General features: G+C 40.2%; 1 protein-coding gene across 1 annotated transcript in view; it reads left to right on the plus strand.

Annotated features, from left to right (window-relative positions):
• Positions 1-18,033, plus strand: part of UGT8 (UDP glycosyltransferase 8) — a 47,950-nt gene that overhangs the window by 24,184 nt on the left and 5,733 nt on the right. The window contains exons 2-3 of the mRNA XM_019522022.1: positions 10,327-10,469; positions 16,773-16,849. Coding sequence (XP_019377567.1) covers positions 10,327-10,469; positions 16,773-16,849 — 220 coding nt within the window. The remainder of the gene's footprint in view (positions 1-10,326; positions 10,470-16,772; positions 16,850-18,033) is intronic.

Consider the following 18,033-nt stretch of genomic DNA (forward strand, 5'->3'; position numbering starts at 1 on the left):
AAATTTTTTTTTTTTTTTGGCAGCTGTTCTTGGGCACTGAATGTGCCCATGGCTGCTGGGCAAAAAACCCAAAAAGTGGTAGGGGTGAAGATAATACCAGGCTGTTGGTAGATGGGCAGAGTGAAGTGGGCGGCAGGGGACCTACACCATTATTCAAGGTCCTGCAGTAACTGGAGTTACTGCACAGTCGCACCAACGAATGGCTTTTTTGTGATGCTGACTGTGCAGTAGTTCATGACTACTACGCAGTAGCATTGTGTCATACTTTCTGCCATGTGACCCTAATGTGCAGTAGTTGAGGCCTACTGGGCAGTCAGAATCTCATGTAGACACAGCCTCCGAACACCATTTAAGTGGAAACAAACCATTTATGTTTGTCTGCCCTGAAAACTAGGGATAATAGAATGGGAATAACAAACATGAAACTACAGCCAATGAATCATTCTTGGCTAAGTCTCACAGAGCGTATCTACACAAGAAGTGTACTGCAGTTGCCTAGTTAGCTCCTTGCTAAACGTCTCAGTTTACTCATGAAATGCACCAGTCACTCATGAAATCCTCTGCAGGTTATTACTTGTACATACAAGTATTGTCCCATGATGGAATTTTTAACTCTACAGTAATGCATGTGTAGGTGCTGACAGGGCTGGCTGGGGCACGACGTTGCTTCAGTATGCGTACTTGCCTGCTGACTAGATCTGCACTGAAGCACCCTTGTGCCCCGACCAGCCCCTCTGCAGCACATTGAGCCAGGTCAGAGCAGCCCTGGGCTTGCAGGCTGACTCCACAAGTTCCATGCCAGTCAGGGTGCTCCAACCTGGCTAAGTGTGCTGCAGTCGTGGGCACACGTGTAAATGTGGCACCCGGGAGGAATAAACTCCGGCACAATATGTGCCAGAGTTTGCATCACATTAATATGCATGTGTAGATGCATCCAAAGAGACTTAAGTCTTACACTATACCCACCACATATACCACAGTTAGAGAGAGATGTGGAGGGCAGGAATTCAAACCTACAGGCTAAATGAAACCACCAGAGACCCTAGAAGGAAGCTGCTACCAATTCAAAGCGTTAATATAATCAAAACTGCATCCTAAAAGAAGTGGAAAAAGTTCTGCTGAGTCTGGAGGTTCTTTAGTCCTGTAGAGAAGTCATTGGCTCTCCTGGCGTATAGTATAAAAGAGAAAAAGAGGTATACAGGGAAACAGCTGAGACAACCTAGAGTTACTGAAGTTTACAAAGGAAAAGAAGAGCAGGAGACAAACCAGGGAATAGCTCCTGGGAGTACTTCCCAGGAAAACGCTTTCCCAAAAGCTTAAGTGGTTTTTTATGTGTGATGAGTTAGTGTTTTAAGTAAATGACATACAGTCTTTTAAAATGTGATGTTGAGGTTGGTTATCTAATCTGGCTCTTGAAGAATGTCAGAATGTTTCATCTTGCCTCCCAGACCATGGTGCTCAGTGTTAGGTGAGAATATTTCAGCTGGACAGGGGGAGGATAAGGGATTAGTGCTGTCTTTACTGGTGGTTTCTGCCCAAGTGTATATGATCACTTGGGATTGACAGGTGTATGTTCTCTAAAGTGCACTGAAATGAAATAACTGAATTATCTAAAATGGAGAAAAGAAAGGAAGGTGGTAGCAAACCTCACTGTCAGATTGATTTGGCTGCAGAAATACAAGATGACCCAGCAGAACTAACAAAACAGCCTTAGCCTCATTGAAGCGAATGAGAAATTTGACTTGTAACTTCAGTAGTGCCCAGATTTCACCCAGGGAATTTCCTTCTAGTCTGACAGGGAAGGCAAGCAAAGAAACATTTTGAAAAATATTAATATTTAGATCATGTGAGAGGAAATGCTGCTTTTATGAAAGTGACCTTTCTTTCCTGTTTGGTAGTATATCATGGCCATTTACTGTTTAAAATATTCCTATTTTATAAAGCAAGCATGTAGTGTCAAGTAAGGGGAAGCATACCAGAGGCACGTGCCCAGGTATAAAACCAGCCCAATAAATTGTATTCTCGAATGCTCAGAGATGGGATGCAAGTTTACATTTAACAAGTGCAGATGTAAATAAAATAGCAATACTACCACTAAAAACTTCAGTACACATTATTCTGTTGAATCAGTGTGATTACTTGTGTGACTAAGGGTTTTGTGAGATATAGCTCAGTATTTGCACTTTACTCCAGTAATTTTATACAAAACTTTTTATAAATGTATTGATCAGAGTGATCAATACTGGTCCAGGATCAAAACTCCAAAGTGAGAAAGTTTCTGAAGTGTGCTGGATTTCCAGCTCAGCCAGGTGTGACATGAATAAAGTACTATTGTCTTTTTTTCGCATGCGAAGTTCATACTATAACTGCTAAATTGCACATCTTACACTATATACTAATAAGAAAGTAATAAATAATATTGTTGTACAGCATTACTCAGTAAATGTTTATTATTAACAGATTTAACTTGCATTCTTAAAGGTATGTTAATACTGATTGTTTGGACTTAATTTCTGCTCTTAAATATAAAAGATGTACTGGAAAAAAACTATAAGAAGGAAATGTGGAGGTAATAAGCTATTGGAGTCTATAAACTGACTTTGCAAGGAGATTGTGAATTTCCTGCTCTTCACTTCAGCGTTTGTTCCTTCCAGTCACTATCTTCACAAAATATTGTAGCAGTGCCCAGGTATTCCAGGGAGGTTTAAAACAATGTTGTGCCAGGTATAGTGATCATTGGGTTCATTAAATACAGACATGCAATGAATGAGAAGAACTATACAACAAACTTTAATAAAGGAGCACTAGGCAAACTATTATGTTTATATAACTATACTTAGGGAATCCTGAAGGATTTACCATCTGTAAGACTTTTGGATCGGGAAAGAGAAAAAATATTTAAACAGCAATGCCAGCTGTAGTGTTTGCTGTTACAAGATGTATGCACGGAATATGGCATTTCTGTTGCTTAGTATCAGTAAAGTGTACACACCACGTCAGAGTCCCTCATACATATGCTTTTGTTCTGCGTACACTCAGCATAATGCATTGAGATGAAAAAGGGAAGTAGAAAGGTGCTGACTTGTAGCAGCCATGTTAAAGAACCCTGGACGGATAGGATTAACCTGTACAAGAGATGTAGAGTCTTTGTGTTTTTTCCGCTCTATTTCTGCACAAAGTACGGTAAAATCTTCACTATCTGGCATTTAACTAACTGGAAATTCCATTAACTGGAATTTCCATCTGGCCGGCCAGGGACAGGAAGAGGCGGGGGATGGGGGAAGTTTGCATGTGGCAGCTGCATGCAGAGTAGCAGTAGCAGCAGCTGCCGTCACCCCCTCCTGCCTGACTCTGTGTGCAGCTTCCACTGCCACCCACCACCCACGTGCAGCCACCACCACACCCCTTCCTTCTCCCTCCTCTGCAGGGGATTTTCAGATAACCAGAATTTTTTACATAACTGGCAGTCTCCTTACCCTGGGGATGCCAGATAACCAAGCTTTTACTGTACAGGTTTCCTTCGCTTTACACTGGTTCTGTATGTGTGAATTTGCTCTTATGCAATGACCCTTTTTATACCAAAAATTAGTTATATGCAAGGTAAAATCACTCTTATGTGATCAGTGTGGTGGAAGTCCACAGTCAGCCACTTTGTGTGGTGCGTTATGGGAGTGACATGCACCAAAATATAGTCTCCTTCATGGATCTGTGAGCCTTGCTCGTTGTCCACCACACGTTTCTGTAGTTGCTGTCCCCATTATAGTAACATTCACCACCACCCTGTGCTTGTGTGTACTGTCTGTTGTTGGTGAGTACCAAAACTGTCTTGTAAAAGTGGTAGAAATGGGCCTCGTACAAGTTATGGTTTCAGTAGGATTTGAGTCTGTGCTTTTAATACCCCCTTTATTCTCTATCCTGATGACATTGTTCTCAGGTTTGTTTTGGAATTTTGTTTAGCCAACAACTCTTCTCTTTCTAATGCGTGGAGACATTCTTTTTCCTGTGACTCTAAAGGGCTTTGCAAGCCAGCCGATAAAACTTCCCAAGAATACTGTGATGGCATTTTCATCAGTTATGTAAACCTTATTTTCCCATAGTCAACTAAAAGGTTCAAGTTTTGCAGTGTCTTTTTGTAATTTAACTGCCATGGTAACTAGGTAGATGACCTGTAAAGAAGAAAAACCATCTGTGACATTCTAAGTGAAAACTAATACTTTATATTTAAGGTGTTTATTTTATATCCCAGATCAAACACTGGCATCAATCAATAAAGAATTTTCCTGTACTTCATTCCTTTTCTTTACAGAATGACCAGTTGACCTTATTATAAGTGTTCTGCTATACATAACAAAAAAATAGGACGAGCCACTTAAAGGCTCTTTTATGTCCATCTGGAGGACTTTTTCTTACCATGAATTTAAAAGGGTTTCTGTACTTGGTTCCATTAAATCAACAAGACAAATTCAGTGTATGTTCAAATACCAGACATCTTTTAGAGCTGCTTTTCTATTAGTTATTACTTCAAACCAATGATTAAAAACCTATTGAAGCCAATTAAAACTCATAGTGAGTTCAGTAGACCCAGTATTTCTCTCTACCTCTGGGTACATATAAGCCTTTTATGCTGTTTTTCTTGTACGTAAATCATTCCTAGAATTGTACTTAATGGTTGATTTGGCTGGGAACCATTCTGACATCTACTGTTCTAAACAGCATTGGGAAAACTAATTCAGACTTGTATCATAGCCAATGAGCAATAGGCGCGATTATTGCTAGTTGAAAACTTTTCTTTCTTTGATGTGCATCGTTGGTAACTATATTTCAAAAGTAGCAGATATTGTTTAATATATTATCAAATACCATTTTAGCTATTGAAATATTGTAATTTATAAATGGTTTGTTACGGCTTTAAAATATATATACAATGAAGACTTCAGTAAGTGCCATAAAATACAAAGGATCGTACAATAAGCTGATAGGATCATAGGAAAGTAGGGCTGTAAGGACCTCATGAGATCACCTAGTCTAGCCCCTGCTCAAGGCAAGATCATCTCTCACTAAGTCATTCTCATTAGGTGCTTGTCTAACTTGCTGTAGAGTATTTCCAGGAATGGAGAGTCCGCAGCTTTTCTAGCTAGTCTGTTCCAGCCCTTGACCATCTTTATGCTTAGAAAACTCTTGCTAATCTCCAACCTAAATTTCCTCTGCTCTATTCTGAGGCCATTGCTCCTAGCTACAGAGAAAAGTCTCTATCTTCTTGATAATCACCCTTCAGGTATTTGAAGACTGTTACCAGGTCCCTGCTTAATCTTCTGTCCTCCAGATTAAATAACTTTAGCTCTTCAGCCTAAGTATGCTTCCCAGGTGTCTAATCTTGTTTGTTGCTCTCTGCTGAACTCTTTCCATTCTGTCCATATCTTTCTTGAAGTGTGGAGCCCAAAACTGGTCACAGTACTTCAGGTGAGGTTTCCAAGACCTGGCTAGACAAAGCGTTGGCTGGGATGACCTAGTTGGGGATAGTCCTGCTTTGAGCAAGGGTTGGACAAGATGACCTCCCGAGATCCCTTCCAACCCTAATTTTCTGTGATTCTATGATTATGACTCACCACTGCTGAATAGAAAGGAAGAATCATTTCCCTTAATTTTCAAGTGAGATTGCAACCCAGTATGCTATTAATACAACCAAGTATGCTGTTTGTTTGTTTGTTTTTGTTTGGGTTCTAATTTGTTTTGGGGTTTTTTTCCCCTTTCTTTTGCAATAAGAGTACACTGTTGGCTCATATTCAGCTTATGGTCCACTGTAACTCCTGGGTCCTTCTCTGCAGTACTGCGACCTAGCCAATCATAGAATCAATGAGTCGGAAGGGACCTAGACAGATCATCTAGTCCAACCCCCTGCCACGGGCAGGAAGGAGCACTGGGGGTGGCAGGGGTCATAAGACCCCAGCCAGGTGCCTATCCAGTCTCCTCTTGAAGATTTCCAGGGAAGGTGAGAGCACCACCTCTCTGGGAAGGCTATTCCAGGCTTTGGCCACCCTTACAGTGAAGTAGTTCTTCCTAATATCTAACCTAAACCTATCCTCCCTTAGCTTGTGGCCATTGTTGCTGGTGACTCCAAGGGGGGCCCTGGTGAACAGACTTTCCCCGAGTCCCTGCTGCTGGCCCCTGATAAGGTTGTAGGCAGCCACAAGATCCCCCCTCAGTCTTCTCTTGCGGAGACTGAAGAGATTCAGGTCCCTCAGCCTTTCCTCATAGGGCTGGCCACGGAGGCCCTCAACCATACGAGTGGCCCTCCTCTGGACCCTCTCCAGGTTCTCCACATCCTTGTTGAAGTGCAGTGCCCAGAACTGGACACAGTACTCCAGCTGCCGCCTGACCAGTGCGACATAGAGGGGGAGCAAGACCTCTCTGGACCTGTTAGTGATGCCCCTGTTGATGTATGACAGGGTGCAGTTGGCTCTGCCTATTGCTTCGTCGCATTGGCAACTCATATTCATCCTGGAGTCGATCTTGACTCCAAGATCCCTCTCATTTCCCAATCAGTATTTGTGCATGCAGTTATTCCATCCCAGCTGCAGGACTTTTCACATGCCCTTGTTGAATTATTGATTTTGAATCATTTCTTTAGTTTCTCCAGGTCTTACTGGATCCTAGTCCTACCCTCCAAGCATATCTGCAGCTCAGCCCAACTTAGTGTCATCTGCAAATCTGCTAAATGTGCACACAGTCCCATTGTCCAAAACATTAATAAATGTTACCCTCAGTCTGTTACCCTCAGTCCATTTTCCTTGTACTCGGCTCAGTTACAAAGTAGCTACAACTTACAATTTTTCTGGAAAGTGAAAGCAAAACTGTCTTCCTAAGAAAATGAATAATTAGCATTCTGTATATAATGATAATAGTAGTAGTAATGAGAATTGTAATTACACTAAGTGATTATCCCTAGTGACAGCAAATTGAGTTTGTAATACATAGCTGGCCTATTTGCTGAGACTGTAACTATGTGGAGAAATTACAGAAGGTCCAGAGGCAGGTAACAGAAATGATAAAGGGCTTGAAAAGCAAGTTATATAAAGAGAGGTGTAAGGAGCTAGGAAAGTTCAGCACTCAGAAAAGGTCCTTAAGAGGGCATATTATAGCAGACTTCAGCTACTTGAAGGGCTGCCATAAAGGTGAGGGAAAACTCCTTCTCTCTCTTGCTGTGGAGAGGAAGACACTGACCAGTGGCTTGAAGTTGCATCAAAGTAAATTTAAATTGGATATCTGGAAAAACTTCTTCATTGTTATAATAGTGAGGCTGTGGAAAAGACTGCCTAGGGAAGTTGTGGACTCTCCATCACTGGAGGTGCTCAAGAACAGGTTGGGCAGCCACTAGCCAGGGATGATCTAGGTGTACCTATGGCTATGGTATTTCTAGTGTTTCTGGGCTTTGCTGGTTGCCCCTGTGCCCCTCTTTCTGCTACATGGGTAAGGGTGTTTTTAGGCCCACCTCAGTGGCATTGGGTATTGGCTACATCTAAGGCTGGGCATTTTGATTAGGGTGTGCCACTGCTCATGCTGAGACCGTAGCCAGGGTCTTGTCCCTCTGCTCAGGGTCAGACTGATTGCTGTATTTGGGGTCAGGAAGGAATTTTATTCCATGGTCAAATTGGTATGGACTGTGGGGGGTTTCCCTTTCTTTCAGTGTGGAGCATGGCTTTTTACCCAGGATCTCTTGTGAATATATTGACAACATTTTATAGAAGCAGGATATTGCCTGCTGCTGTTCCCTTGCTTTACCTGTGGCAGGTTAGGGTGTTAGGTCTGTGCTGTGTCAGGATTGATGGTAATCTTATGTAGAGCTTAGATTATAGATTACATAGGATGATTTGGATAGGGATGCTCCTGCCTCAGGCAGGGGGTTGGACTAGATAGCCTCTGGAAGTCCCTTCTGGCCCTGCTTTCTATGATTTTATGTTTTTAAAATGTAGATGTCTCTTCTTTTGGGAGGGTGAATGTATCAGTGTTAAAAAGATCTGTCTTATTCTTGCTAGGCTCACTTTCCTTCACAAACAAAATAAGCTATTGCATGGTCAGGAAAGGTGAATTTTAATTTGTTGTTGTTCCTTTGGTTGACTAATGAAGGTGCTCAGTAGTTCCTGGGCAGCTAAGCCATGCTCCTTTCTTTACCATCACCACCTCTTTCAGAAATGGTGGGGAGGGCTTTGTGTTGATATCTGGAGAGACTTTTTGTTTTAAGGAAGCCCTGGACATGTCTGCATGGCACATTTACTGCAGAGCTGCCTAATTAGCTCCACAGTAAAGTCTTCATATCTACACATGTGGCCCTATTATGCTGCAGTAAGCTAATGAACTCCACTGTAGGTTACTACTGGTAAATACAAGTACTGTCCTGTGGCAGAGTACTTTTCTGTGTAGCAACACACATGTCGACATTGACAGGGCTGACTGGGGCAGGAGGATGCTTCAGTGTGGGGGCTGCCTGCTGGCTAGCCCTGCACTGAAGCACCCTCATGCTCCATCCAGCCCCTCTGCAGCATGATGAGCTGGGACGGAGCAGCCCCGGTCTGAGAAGCCGACACCCCGGGTCCCCTGACAGCCAGGGCATCTTTAGTCCAACTCAACATGCTGCAGACCCAGGCACACATGTAAACACAGTGTCCAGGAGGAACAAACTCTGGCACAATATACACCAGAGTTTATCGCTTCACATTAATTTCACGTGTAGATGTGTCCACTGTTGCCTACAATGCTCAAAGGCAAATGCTGGCTTAGGCTTTATCAGTAGTACAGAGTTTTGCTGGCTATGTCAATTAGAAGCATGAAAAAATTACTCCCTAGCCTGTGTAGCTAAACTAACAAAACTCCTGGTATAGACACAACTGTATCAAGAGAACAGAACTTTAATTAGCTTAGCCTTTGTTGGTTGGGAAGGGAGGGGATAGCAGAAAACTACTTCTCTTGAGTTTTCACTAGGGACCTCTGCTGGCACAAATAAGCCCATAACCTGGAAATTAATTAGCGGAGTAATCAGGCTCAGTACTAAAAGAAATATCCTTGCCTGTACTGCAGTTTATTGGTAAACAGTTAAAGATTGGTGGTGGGTTTACTTTGTAATCTATTAGTCATGTACCCTATAACTTGTTTTGTAATGTACAGCATATATCCTGTGTCATACACAGGGGATCTGCAGATTTAATAGCTTGTACTACAAACAAGGTGAATCTAAAAAAAACACTTCTTAACCAATTCTTAACTAAGCTTCCACTGTCTCCATTGGTACATTGCTTATTATAGGTGTCTATACCAAAAGAAGTTTTTGAAAGTGTTATCACGAAGGGGTTTCTATTTACAGAATATGTATAGCAAGTAAAGGAACACTAGTAAAACATATTAAGTATAACAACACTGGCTGTTTATTTGCCTAGGGAGCCATATTTTATGTAATACATACTTTGAGGAAAGAACTGCAGAAATTTGGAGATTTGGTCTCTCCCTGTCAACACCACCAGTTTTCAGGATAAAATTCTGACTCCATTGAATCAAAGGAAGCTTTGCTTTGATTTAAGTTAAGTTAGGATTTTCTATTGGTTTTGGATCTAAAGGCAGGAAGTTTGATTTTGGAGAGTGCTATTTTATAATATTGTTAATTTGTTTTCTTGGAAGCTATGCAGTTATGTGAATAAGATGAAGAATCTTTCACCTTGTTTGATTATCTCTGGAGATTACCGTAAACAAAACCTCTTGTATAATGAAACTTGTCCCTGTACAGTACTATTAATTTCTTCTTATAAATGTTGTTCAGTCCCTTTCCCCAAATCTCTAGTTGCTTGTGTAGATGCACTTGTAGTACTATAGTAAAAAAACAAACACACCTATCTAAAGTTCCTTTTTTTTCTTTCACTGAGGTCAAATACCAAACCTGATTTTGAGATTTCATTCATACATTTTATGCATCTTACTCATGTGCATAAAGATGGATTACCTATTTATTTCTAGTCAAACACAAGTCTTTTACGTGGATATGTATATATTTGTTGATTCTGACCAAATAGGAAAGAATCATTTCACTTGTTAAACAGACTGTTAATTAAGAAGTTTATACCCAACCTCAGAAGAAATTTAATAGTCTTGGTATAATTTATGTTATCTGAATCCCCAGCTCATTATATCTCTTAACTTATAAAATTAAAATTCCTTTTGGGGCTTGGATTATCCAGTAGTGCAGTGACCAAAAAAAGTTTTTAGTATTTAGTGGTAATTTTAGTTCTATTCTAAATCACATTTATGCTTTATGGTGCTGACTGTAAATTTCTGATTTAACAGGACCTCCAAAGCTGGGTGAATGGTGCTAATGAAAATGGCTTTGTCCTTGTCTCATTTGGAGCTGGAGTGAAATATTTGTCAGAAGATATAGCAAATAAGTTAGCGCAAGCCCTGGCAAGATTGCCTCAGAGAGTTATTTGGAGGTAAGCTGTACAACATTTTATGCATTTGAGGTAAACTTGAAGAATAGTCACTTTCTACTCAGTTGGGTTGGTTTTGGAGACTAATCAAATATAGGACACAATGGGCACATGTCACTATGGAGATGAAGTTACTGCTCCATGATTTAGTACTTCCAAAGGACAGTAACACTCCATGCTGCACTGTACGTGCATTGTATGTGCAGTGCAGTTATTTAAACAGCTACTTTGCCATAGCGGTGCACTATTCTAGGGGAGCCTGTCGTTATGGTGAAGTAGCTGCTGGTCACATGTAGATGCCTGCAGATGCTACATCACCGTAGCACATTGCTATGGCATTGTAGTGTCACATGTAGATGCACCCAAAATCTAGATGCCCCAGGTATCAGGAAGAATCTTAAGGGCGGATGCTGCTCCAATGCTCTAGAACTACAGCGCATCAGAACAGACTCCTTTAATCAAGTCTGCTGGAGCATGGTGATTACTGTACTCCAGAAGCCTCCTGCGTCTTATGTATCAGTGTCCCAAAATTAAAAAAGTGGTGGCAGTGGCGCTTGAACTAAATTCGTCAAACAAGCTTTAGTGCAAATGCCCCTGTCAGCATTTGGAAGCACGGGGATGCTGATACACAAGACGCTGAGGTGTTTAAAGAGAGATGCTCTAATTAAAGCGCCACCCCTCCTACCTCCCCTCCTACCTCTTAAAACTGCCTTTATAACTTTTTCATTAAAGGGTTAATTTTTCCTTCTATTTTGTACTTTTTCATAGAAAATAGAATTACTGCAGTGTCTTTGTGGCAAGGAAGGGCAGCAATTTCCTGGCAAAGCATAATAAGGTTATATACTTGCGCAGTTATCAAGACAAGAATAACATGACAGACTGTGAGAAGATATGGGGGAGCCAGAGGAAAGGAGTTTATATGAGGATATAGTACTTTGGACTTTTAATCATTTTTGCTGGCCAGAGATTTCATACTAGGAAGTGAGAATGACATTCTATTGATTTCACCTTGGTGAGGAACCAGGGAAACAAACATTACAGAACAGAGAAAGGACTATCATAAGACTTATTTCAGATAGGAATTCCACCTCCACTCAGCAATTTTTTCATCTGCTTACTATTCCTCAGTTTTTTTATCCACCCATTTTCCCCTTTACTTCCTATCTTATCTCTGTGTCACTTTACTCCGTTATCAAGTCTCTTCCTTGTCTGCACCTTCTTGCATGTGTTTCCTCTCTTCCTTGTCTCATTCTAGTCTGTAAAACACCATGGAAGAAAGCCATGGTCTCTTCTAGCTTTCACTTATGTGCAGTCCTTAACAGGAACATTACACAGATGTAGAGATTTTTTTTCTAAACAAGCATCTGACTCAGAAAGTTAGGAACGTCTCATGTCTTAAACTGATCCAGAAGCATTTATCTTTCTTAGCTTGCTTGGTAATAATAGATTTGAAGGTTGGAGAGTGTGGGGAATTCTGCTTTACATCTTTAAAAAAAAATAAACAAAGGAAAGAAAGAAAAAAAGAAAGAAAAAAACCCTTATCTTCTGGTTTGAGTTTATGGACCCACCCTTTCTCTAGGTGTCATGATGTTTAAATTAATTAGCCATTCAACACCAGGCAGTGATGTAAGATAACATGTTAGGACAGGAAAAGCACTACAAAAATTTGCTGAGTCTTTTTTTCTATTGAGTCTGTTCAGAATGGGGGACATCACCCTATTTAAATTTTATCGAATTGCCTTTCCGCAGGCAATCCTACTCCTACTGTCATAGCCAATGAACATTTCCACTGTAGTTAAGTACATTTTATTATTATTGCCAGTCAGCAATAAGCACAGTGATCCAGTGTGTTGTCCCCCCTCCCCATTCTTTTTTTTCCTATAATGCCTTTATTAACATTTCCATATTAGAAGCAAAAATCTAAGGTTGTTATATCTAGAAGTCTGCTAAAGGTTGTCTTAATTTTGGAAAAAAAGTCTCATTTTGGAAAATGTAAGCCCACTTTTAGATAGCCAAGTCTGACTATAGCACTGCAAAAACTGAAGACATATTTTTAAAGAACAAATGTGTACAATAAATGTGTACTATTTATTGCCAGTATATCCATATATTCATGTAAGGTAAGAGGTACATAGCTTGACAGTGAAAGCTAGTATCTGGAAACCACTTGGTCACTCTTTTCCAGAAAGAAAAGAGTTCCAGAACTGTACAGCTCACTTGTGTTTCTGTCTTTTATTCTAGACCTCATGCATAAAAGATGGAAGAAAAGAGGGAAGTTCATATTGCAGTGCTTCTTACCCATAGAAAAGAAAGGTTCTTTTTGCTTAGATCATCTGTGTAGAGCTTTGATCCTGGCTTAGTCAAGAAATTGTATTTGGAGCAGAACTGCTCTATAATATATACTGCAGAATCACTTTGACTCTGATTCTATGGCCTGGGTGTAAACCAGTTTTATCTTTGAATGACTTTGTCTACCAGCTCTCACAAATGATTTTGACATGTCCTGGTAGCAAACCCATGACATAAACCATACCATATTGGTCTTTTCCATTCCTTGTGACTATTTTCATTCTTAGTAGTCTGAAGAGTTGAGAATGAATCCATTTCATTAATGCAGCATATCAAGAAAGGTCAAACAACGTCTTACAATAAAGCATGCCAGAAAATTGGCTAGCATTAACCAGGGCCTCAACAATTACTCTGTAAGGATCCAAAGATATTGGATATTCAACAAGGAATTCTCATATAATCTGCTAACTTCATTAAAACGGGACCGTTGGCTCCTCTTACTACTTTTTTTCAAGGGTGGGGGGTGGTTCTCTTAATTTCATCCATCTAATATGTTTTGGTTTTACCCCACTTTCCCAGAAACTCTGCTGTAGAATAATTTTCACTCTGGTGGTATCAGAACAATTCCTAATTTTGTTCCACTCAGTTTATTTTAAACATACAGAACTTCTGCTGATCCATTTCAACAGGGCCAGATGGAGAGCTATAATATAGATGATCAACACTTACAAATTGTCTTTCATGTAGAAAGATAAACTAGATTCATTCCTACACCAAAGAAATGCAACAATACTTGAGGCAAAAGATAACAATACTGTACAATAGTTTAGGATACAATGTGAACAAATTGTGATCCTCTCCATCACATTCACAACCTGCTCCTCCAGAAAGATTATTTAAATATCCCAGTGCTTCCTGAGAAATAACATCTTTCCTATTTCAAACAGTGCACATCAGCAGCATTAGAATAGGTTTGACACATTCTAAAGGTTTTCCTACCACCACTGGGTTTTTCCATCAGTCCACCCACTAAAACAAGTAGAATTTCAGGACTTGTCTCACTCCTCCCTCTTCTCGCTACTAGCTGTTTGCTGCAAAAAGGTGTTTATACTCTTCATTCTACCCAAAATCACTCTCTGCCTGGAAGGAGTTGATATACCTTATTACATTCCTCTTAACCAAGGGGTGTCAGACTCGTCTAGCCCCATGGGTTGGATGAGTGACATGGAGTCTGGACCGCTCCCTCCATCCTTCCCCCTAGTGTCAGATCCAGCACCCACTCTGGCCACTGTGGGATCTGCGTTTCCATGTGGCCAGCATCCCAGAGTGTCTAGAATGGATGCTGGGGTGGCACAGTCAGGCCAGGGCAGGCATCATACGTAGCACAGATCCCAGATTGATGAGAGCAGGCATCATGTTACATGCAGTGCCTGATGTGGCCTATGGTGACCTTTCTGGCCGCTCTGGGATCTGTCCTGTACAAGGCAACCCCAGTAGCCAGTGCACAACTGTGTTGCACATGCAGGTGCCTGCCTTAGCCAGTTGAGGACTATGGCACCATGTACAGCACTGGTCCTGGACCAGCTGAAGCAAGCACCATGTGAGGTACATATCCAGGAGTGCCTGGGGCAGGCATCTCATACAGGACAGTTTACAGAGGGTGCCATATGTGGTGCCTGTCCCATGCCCTATTCATGGGGCTGGTCTAGGTCAGTTCAAACCCAAGGACAGTACTGGAGACCAGATAATAGGGCTCTTCAGGCTGGATCCATCCCAGGGACCGTATATTTGATACCCCTGTCTTAACCAATTGTAACCAAGATAATTTTGGGTAAGATTCATATAATTTTATATTGAAATATGTTGGTTGACAATTCAGGGATAAACCTAGGCATAAAATTATGTTTCACAAATCTCAGTGGAGATGTGCTTGTTATGTGTTTTCAAACATTATTAAAGTTGAGGAAGGATATTTCTTCACCTGGAAACAGGAGCCCTCAGGCTTCCCCACAAAAAGTTGTCATGATTGGCAGATGAATATTTTCTTTATTCTTCCTCAGGTTGTAAAAATAGGGCCAAATGAATGGTTTCTGGCAAAACTGTTTTTAGACAGAAAACTGGGTTTTTGACGAAACTTATTATTGTGTCTGAAGAGAGCCTGCTTTCTATAGCAGATACTAAGTTTTAATTGAAAAACCTTACTGTTTTTAAGATCATGTTCTAATTGTTATAATCATTTTCCCTGGAAAATGTATATGAGAATAATTCAACAAAATTTTACATGGGAAAAATTTTTACAAAGCATTTCCTGAGCAGCTTGGCTTACAAATGAATCTCTCAAAAGGCTTTCAGCTCTATATTGCAAATATCTGTCAATAAATTTTCCTTTTGGGGAGATAAAGAGATGAATAACTAGAAGAATACTTTATTGTTAACTGGTTTGTCATAAGTTGCACATTTCTTATCACTACCTCTTTTCTATCAGGTTCTTTTAACCTCATCTTCCCTGTAGCTGAGAGATTGTCTTCCCCTCTCTTGGAGTGGGAGTGATGAGTCAGTATTTCAAAAAAAAAACAGGAGCTTTTTTTTAGTCACCTGAGTGACTTGATATTTAGAAAGGTAAAACAGTTAGGTGTTCATTGACTTTACAGGGAGTTGCTGAACATTCAGCAATTAAAAAAAGTAGGATAGCTTATTTGTTGTTTAAGTATGAATTTAGGAGCCTAACCTCATGAGAAATTTGAATATATTGTCCCTGGTCTTTATGTTCTTTTGATCAGTCACCTTTGGAAGTCTATTTCTGGCTAAAGAGCGGTTGGACTGTTTCCTTTATAATTCACATTTCTAAGTCATTTTAAGTGGAAACCCATTTCTGCTTGTCTTCCTTTTTTCTGTTGTCTAATGGAGGAAGAGAAGTATAACAAATGACAATTTTATGAGGTAAATTTCCCGTATTATTCCTCCATAAAGTTATAGTCAAAGATTGTGACTTTTTTTACATTATATAATTTAGAGATAAATAGCACAGCATTAAAAAAATTACGTGTGTAGTGTAATTTAATTCTAAAACAACATATACATTATTTTACTGGTAATATGTGGATGTTTATTACTTACAAAGCAAAAACTATATTCTTTGAGCCAAAGAGCCTTAACCCATTACATGGTTGTTACCAAATTAACTGAGGACACCTTCACATACTTATCGTGCAGTCCTGAGTCCATCTCTCCTGTTAAATGGGTGTGACTTCCATAAATCTTTAAACATTTTCAAGACTCATTATATATATTCCTACAGACTAGAACTGTAACCCAACTGAGTTGGGGTTTCAAAGGGAGTTATGTACCTAACAACCTCCAGCTCCTTTGAAAGCAGTATTCACTGCAAACATGGCTGCCTGAAATTATGATTCCCCCTAGTGTCTTTACTAGTATCTTTTCTAATTAGCTGACTTAGCTTATGCTCTTCTCCTACCTTTTAACAGCATTTCCTTTTCAAATTAAATTAGTATCAGGAGATAGGTTAAATTGAAAAGCTGAGAGATCCTCAAATGTTGAGCTACCTGTTGGCTGTTGACATGCTGATTCAGGAGTTCTTAGTAAAAGAATATAAATGATAGTAGTAATCAGAGAATGCTTATAGTGGAGCTAGGGAAATGTCCCGCTCTGCTTAAGAATAGACTTCAGCCAATCAGAATAGAAGGATTTGTATATTACACCAGTTTTGCAAAAGAACTACACACACGCATGCATACGCACACACACTGCCAACTATAGTACAGGAAAATTGAGTAATTAAGGAATCATTCTGTAGTTTTTGGACAGTTACTTTACAGTATTTCAGCTGTGTGGCTGAGATATTTACATTATATGAAAATTGAATTAAGTCCTGTCTACATGGGGTGAAGATCTATTAAAAAATCAGGGACCAGTTAATTTGATGGTATGTTTCAAGACTATCAATTTCAGAGTTTTGAGAATTCATTTTGAAATAATTCTGCCTCATGTCTAATTTAGGTTTTCAGGAAACAAACCGAAGAACTTAGGAAACAATACAAAACTTATAGAATGGCTACCGCAAAATGACCTCCTTGGTGAGTACGCAGTGGAGTAGCTGAATCTTTTTAGTCAGGATGTGTACAGTTCAGACGCTTAACACTATTTTACTGTAAAATCAGTTATTTAAAATACCAGGATGAAGCATCTTTTTGGGAAGGTGAAGTCCTGGGTTCCAGTCCCTGATTCCAGGATGGCATATACATTTTTGCATTAGGCAGTCATTGGTTATAACCCTGCATCAGTGACTGGAAAGTAGATTTTCTTACAGTCTTGCTTGCTGTCTTCCTAGCCCTATAACACTGGAAATCTTGTCTGTCCAGTAGTTTACCTTAAATAGAGGTGAGAGTGGGGGGTCAAGAGTGTACCACCCAGCCTGTCCTAGAGTGTGGTGGTTATGACACACCATCCTTGATCAGGCTGAGAATGGCCTCCAGCCCATTTTTTGGATCATGTTCTAACATCTAGGCTGTTCTGTAAGACCAGGTAACACCATCACCAGCCATTCATTTAAAGAAAAGAGTCAGTCACTCAAATATCCACACATGAAGGGAAAACGTAGGTTCCTAATTCCATATAGACATTAAACTCAAGACTGCAAGTAGGACACTGTTGGCACATCTACATGTTGCTGCACTTTAGTACGTCGTTTTGGAAATACTAAAGCATGGTGCAGAACAGGCAGTAATTGCACCATGTACATGGCGCCTGGGTAGATTTTGCCACTAGATCGCCCTAGCAGCGCGCTATACATGTGATGGCTAAGTTGCTGTAGCTCACCGTATGGTGACATATCATGTTGCTATGTCACTGTAGGGCAACATGTAGACACGCCCTGAATGTCTGAACCAGAAGCAGGATTTTTGAAAAGTCTGCCTCTTCAGCATTCCTGTTGGTTAGGCAGTTCCCTGCTCATATTTCTAGTGACTTAGCTATCTGCATTTAAAATGTGCGGAAATTAATTGACTAATATGGGGTTGAGTCTGGCTTTACTACTAGAGCTTGGCACCATTTGATAAAATAATATTACAGTTAGACCATGCCATCCCAAAGCAAGCCCCATAAGAGAAAAGAAGAGTCCACAGTGGTGTCATTAAATTTCTAAGAGTCGTTAGGAGTAAAAATAGTATCCCCAATGTATTTAAAATGGTGTACCAATGGTAGTAATCAACACTAGCCAGCCAACAGTAGATGCTTTATATCAGTTATTTTTAACCACTAA

Source organism: Gavialis gangeticus, unplaced genomic scaffold (genome assembly GCF_001723915.1).
Source record: "Gavialis gangeticus isolate Ggan-Ray unplaced genomic scaffold, GavGan_comp1, whole genome shotgun sequence".
NCBI classification, from domain to species: Eukaryota; Metazoa; Chordata; order Crocodylia; family Gavialidae; genus Gavialis; species Gavialis gangeticus.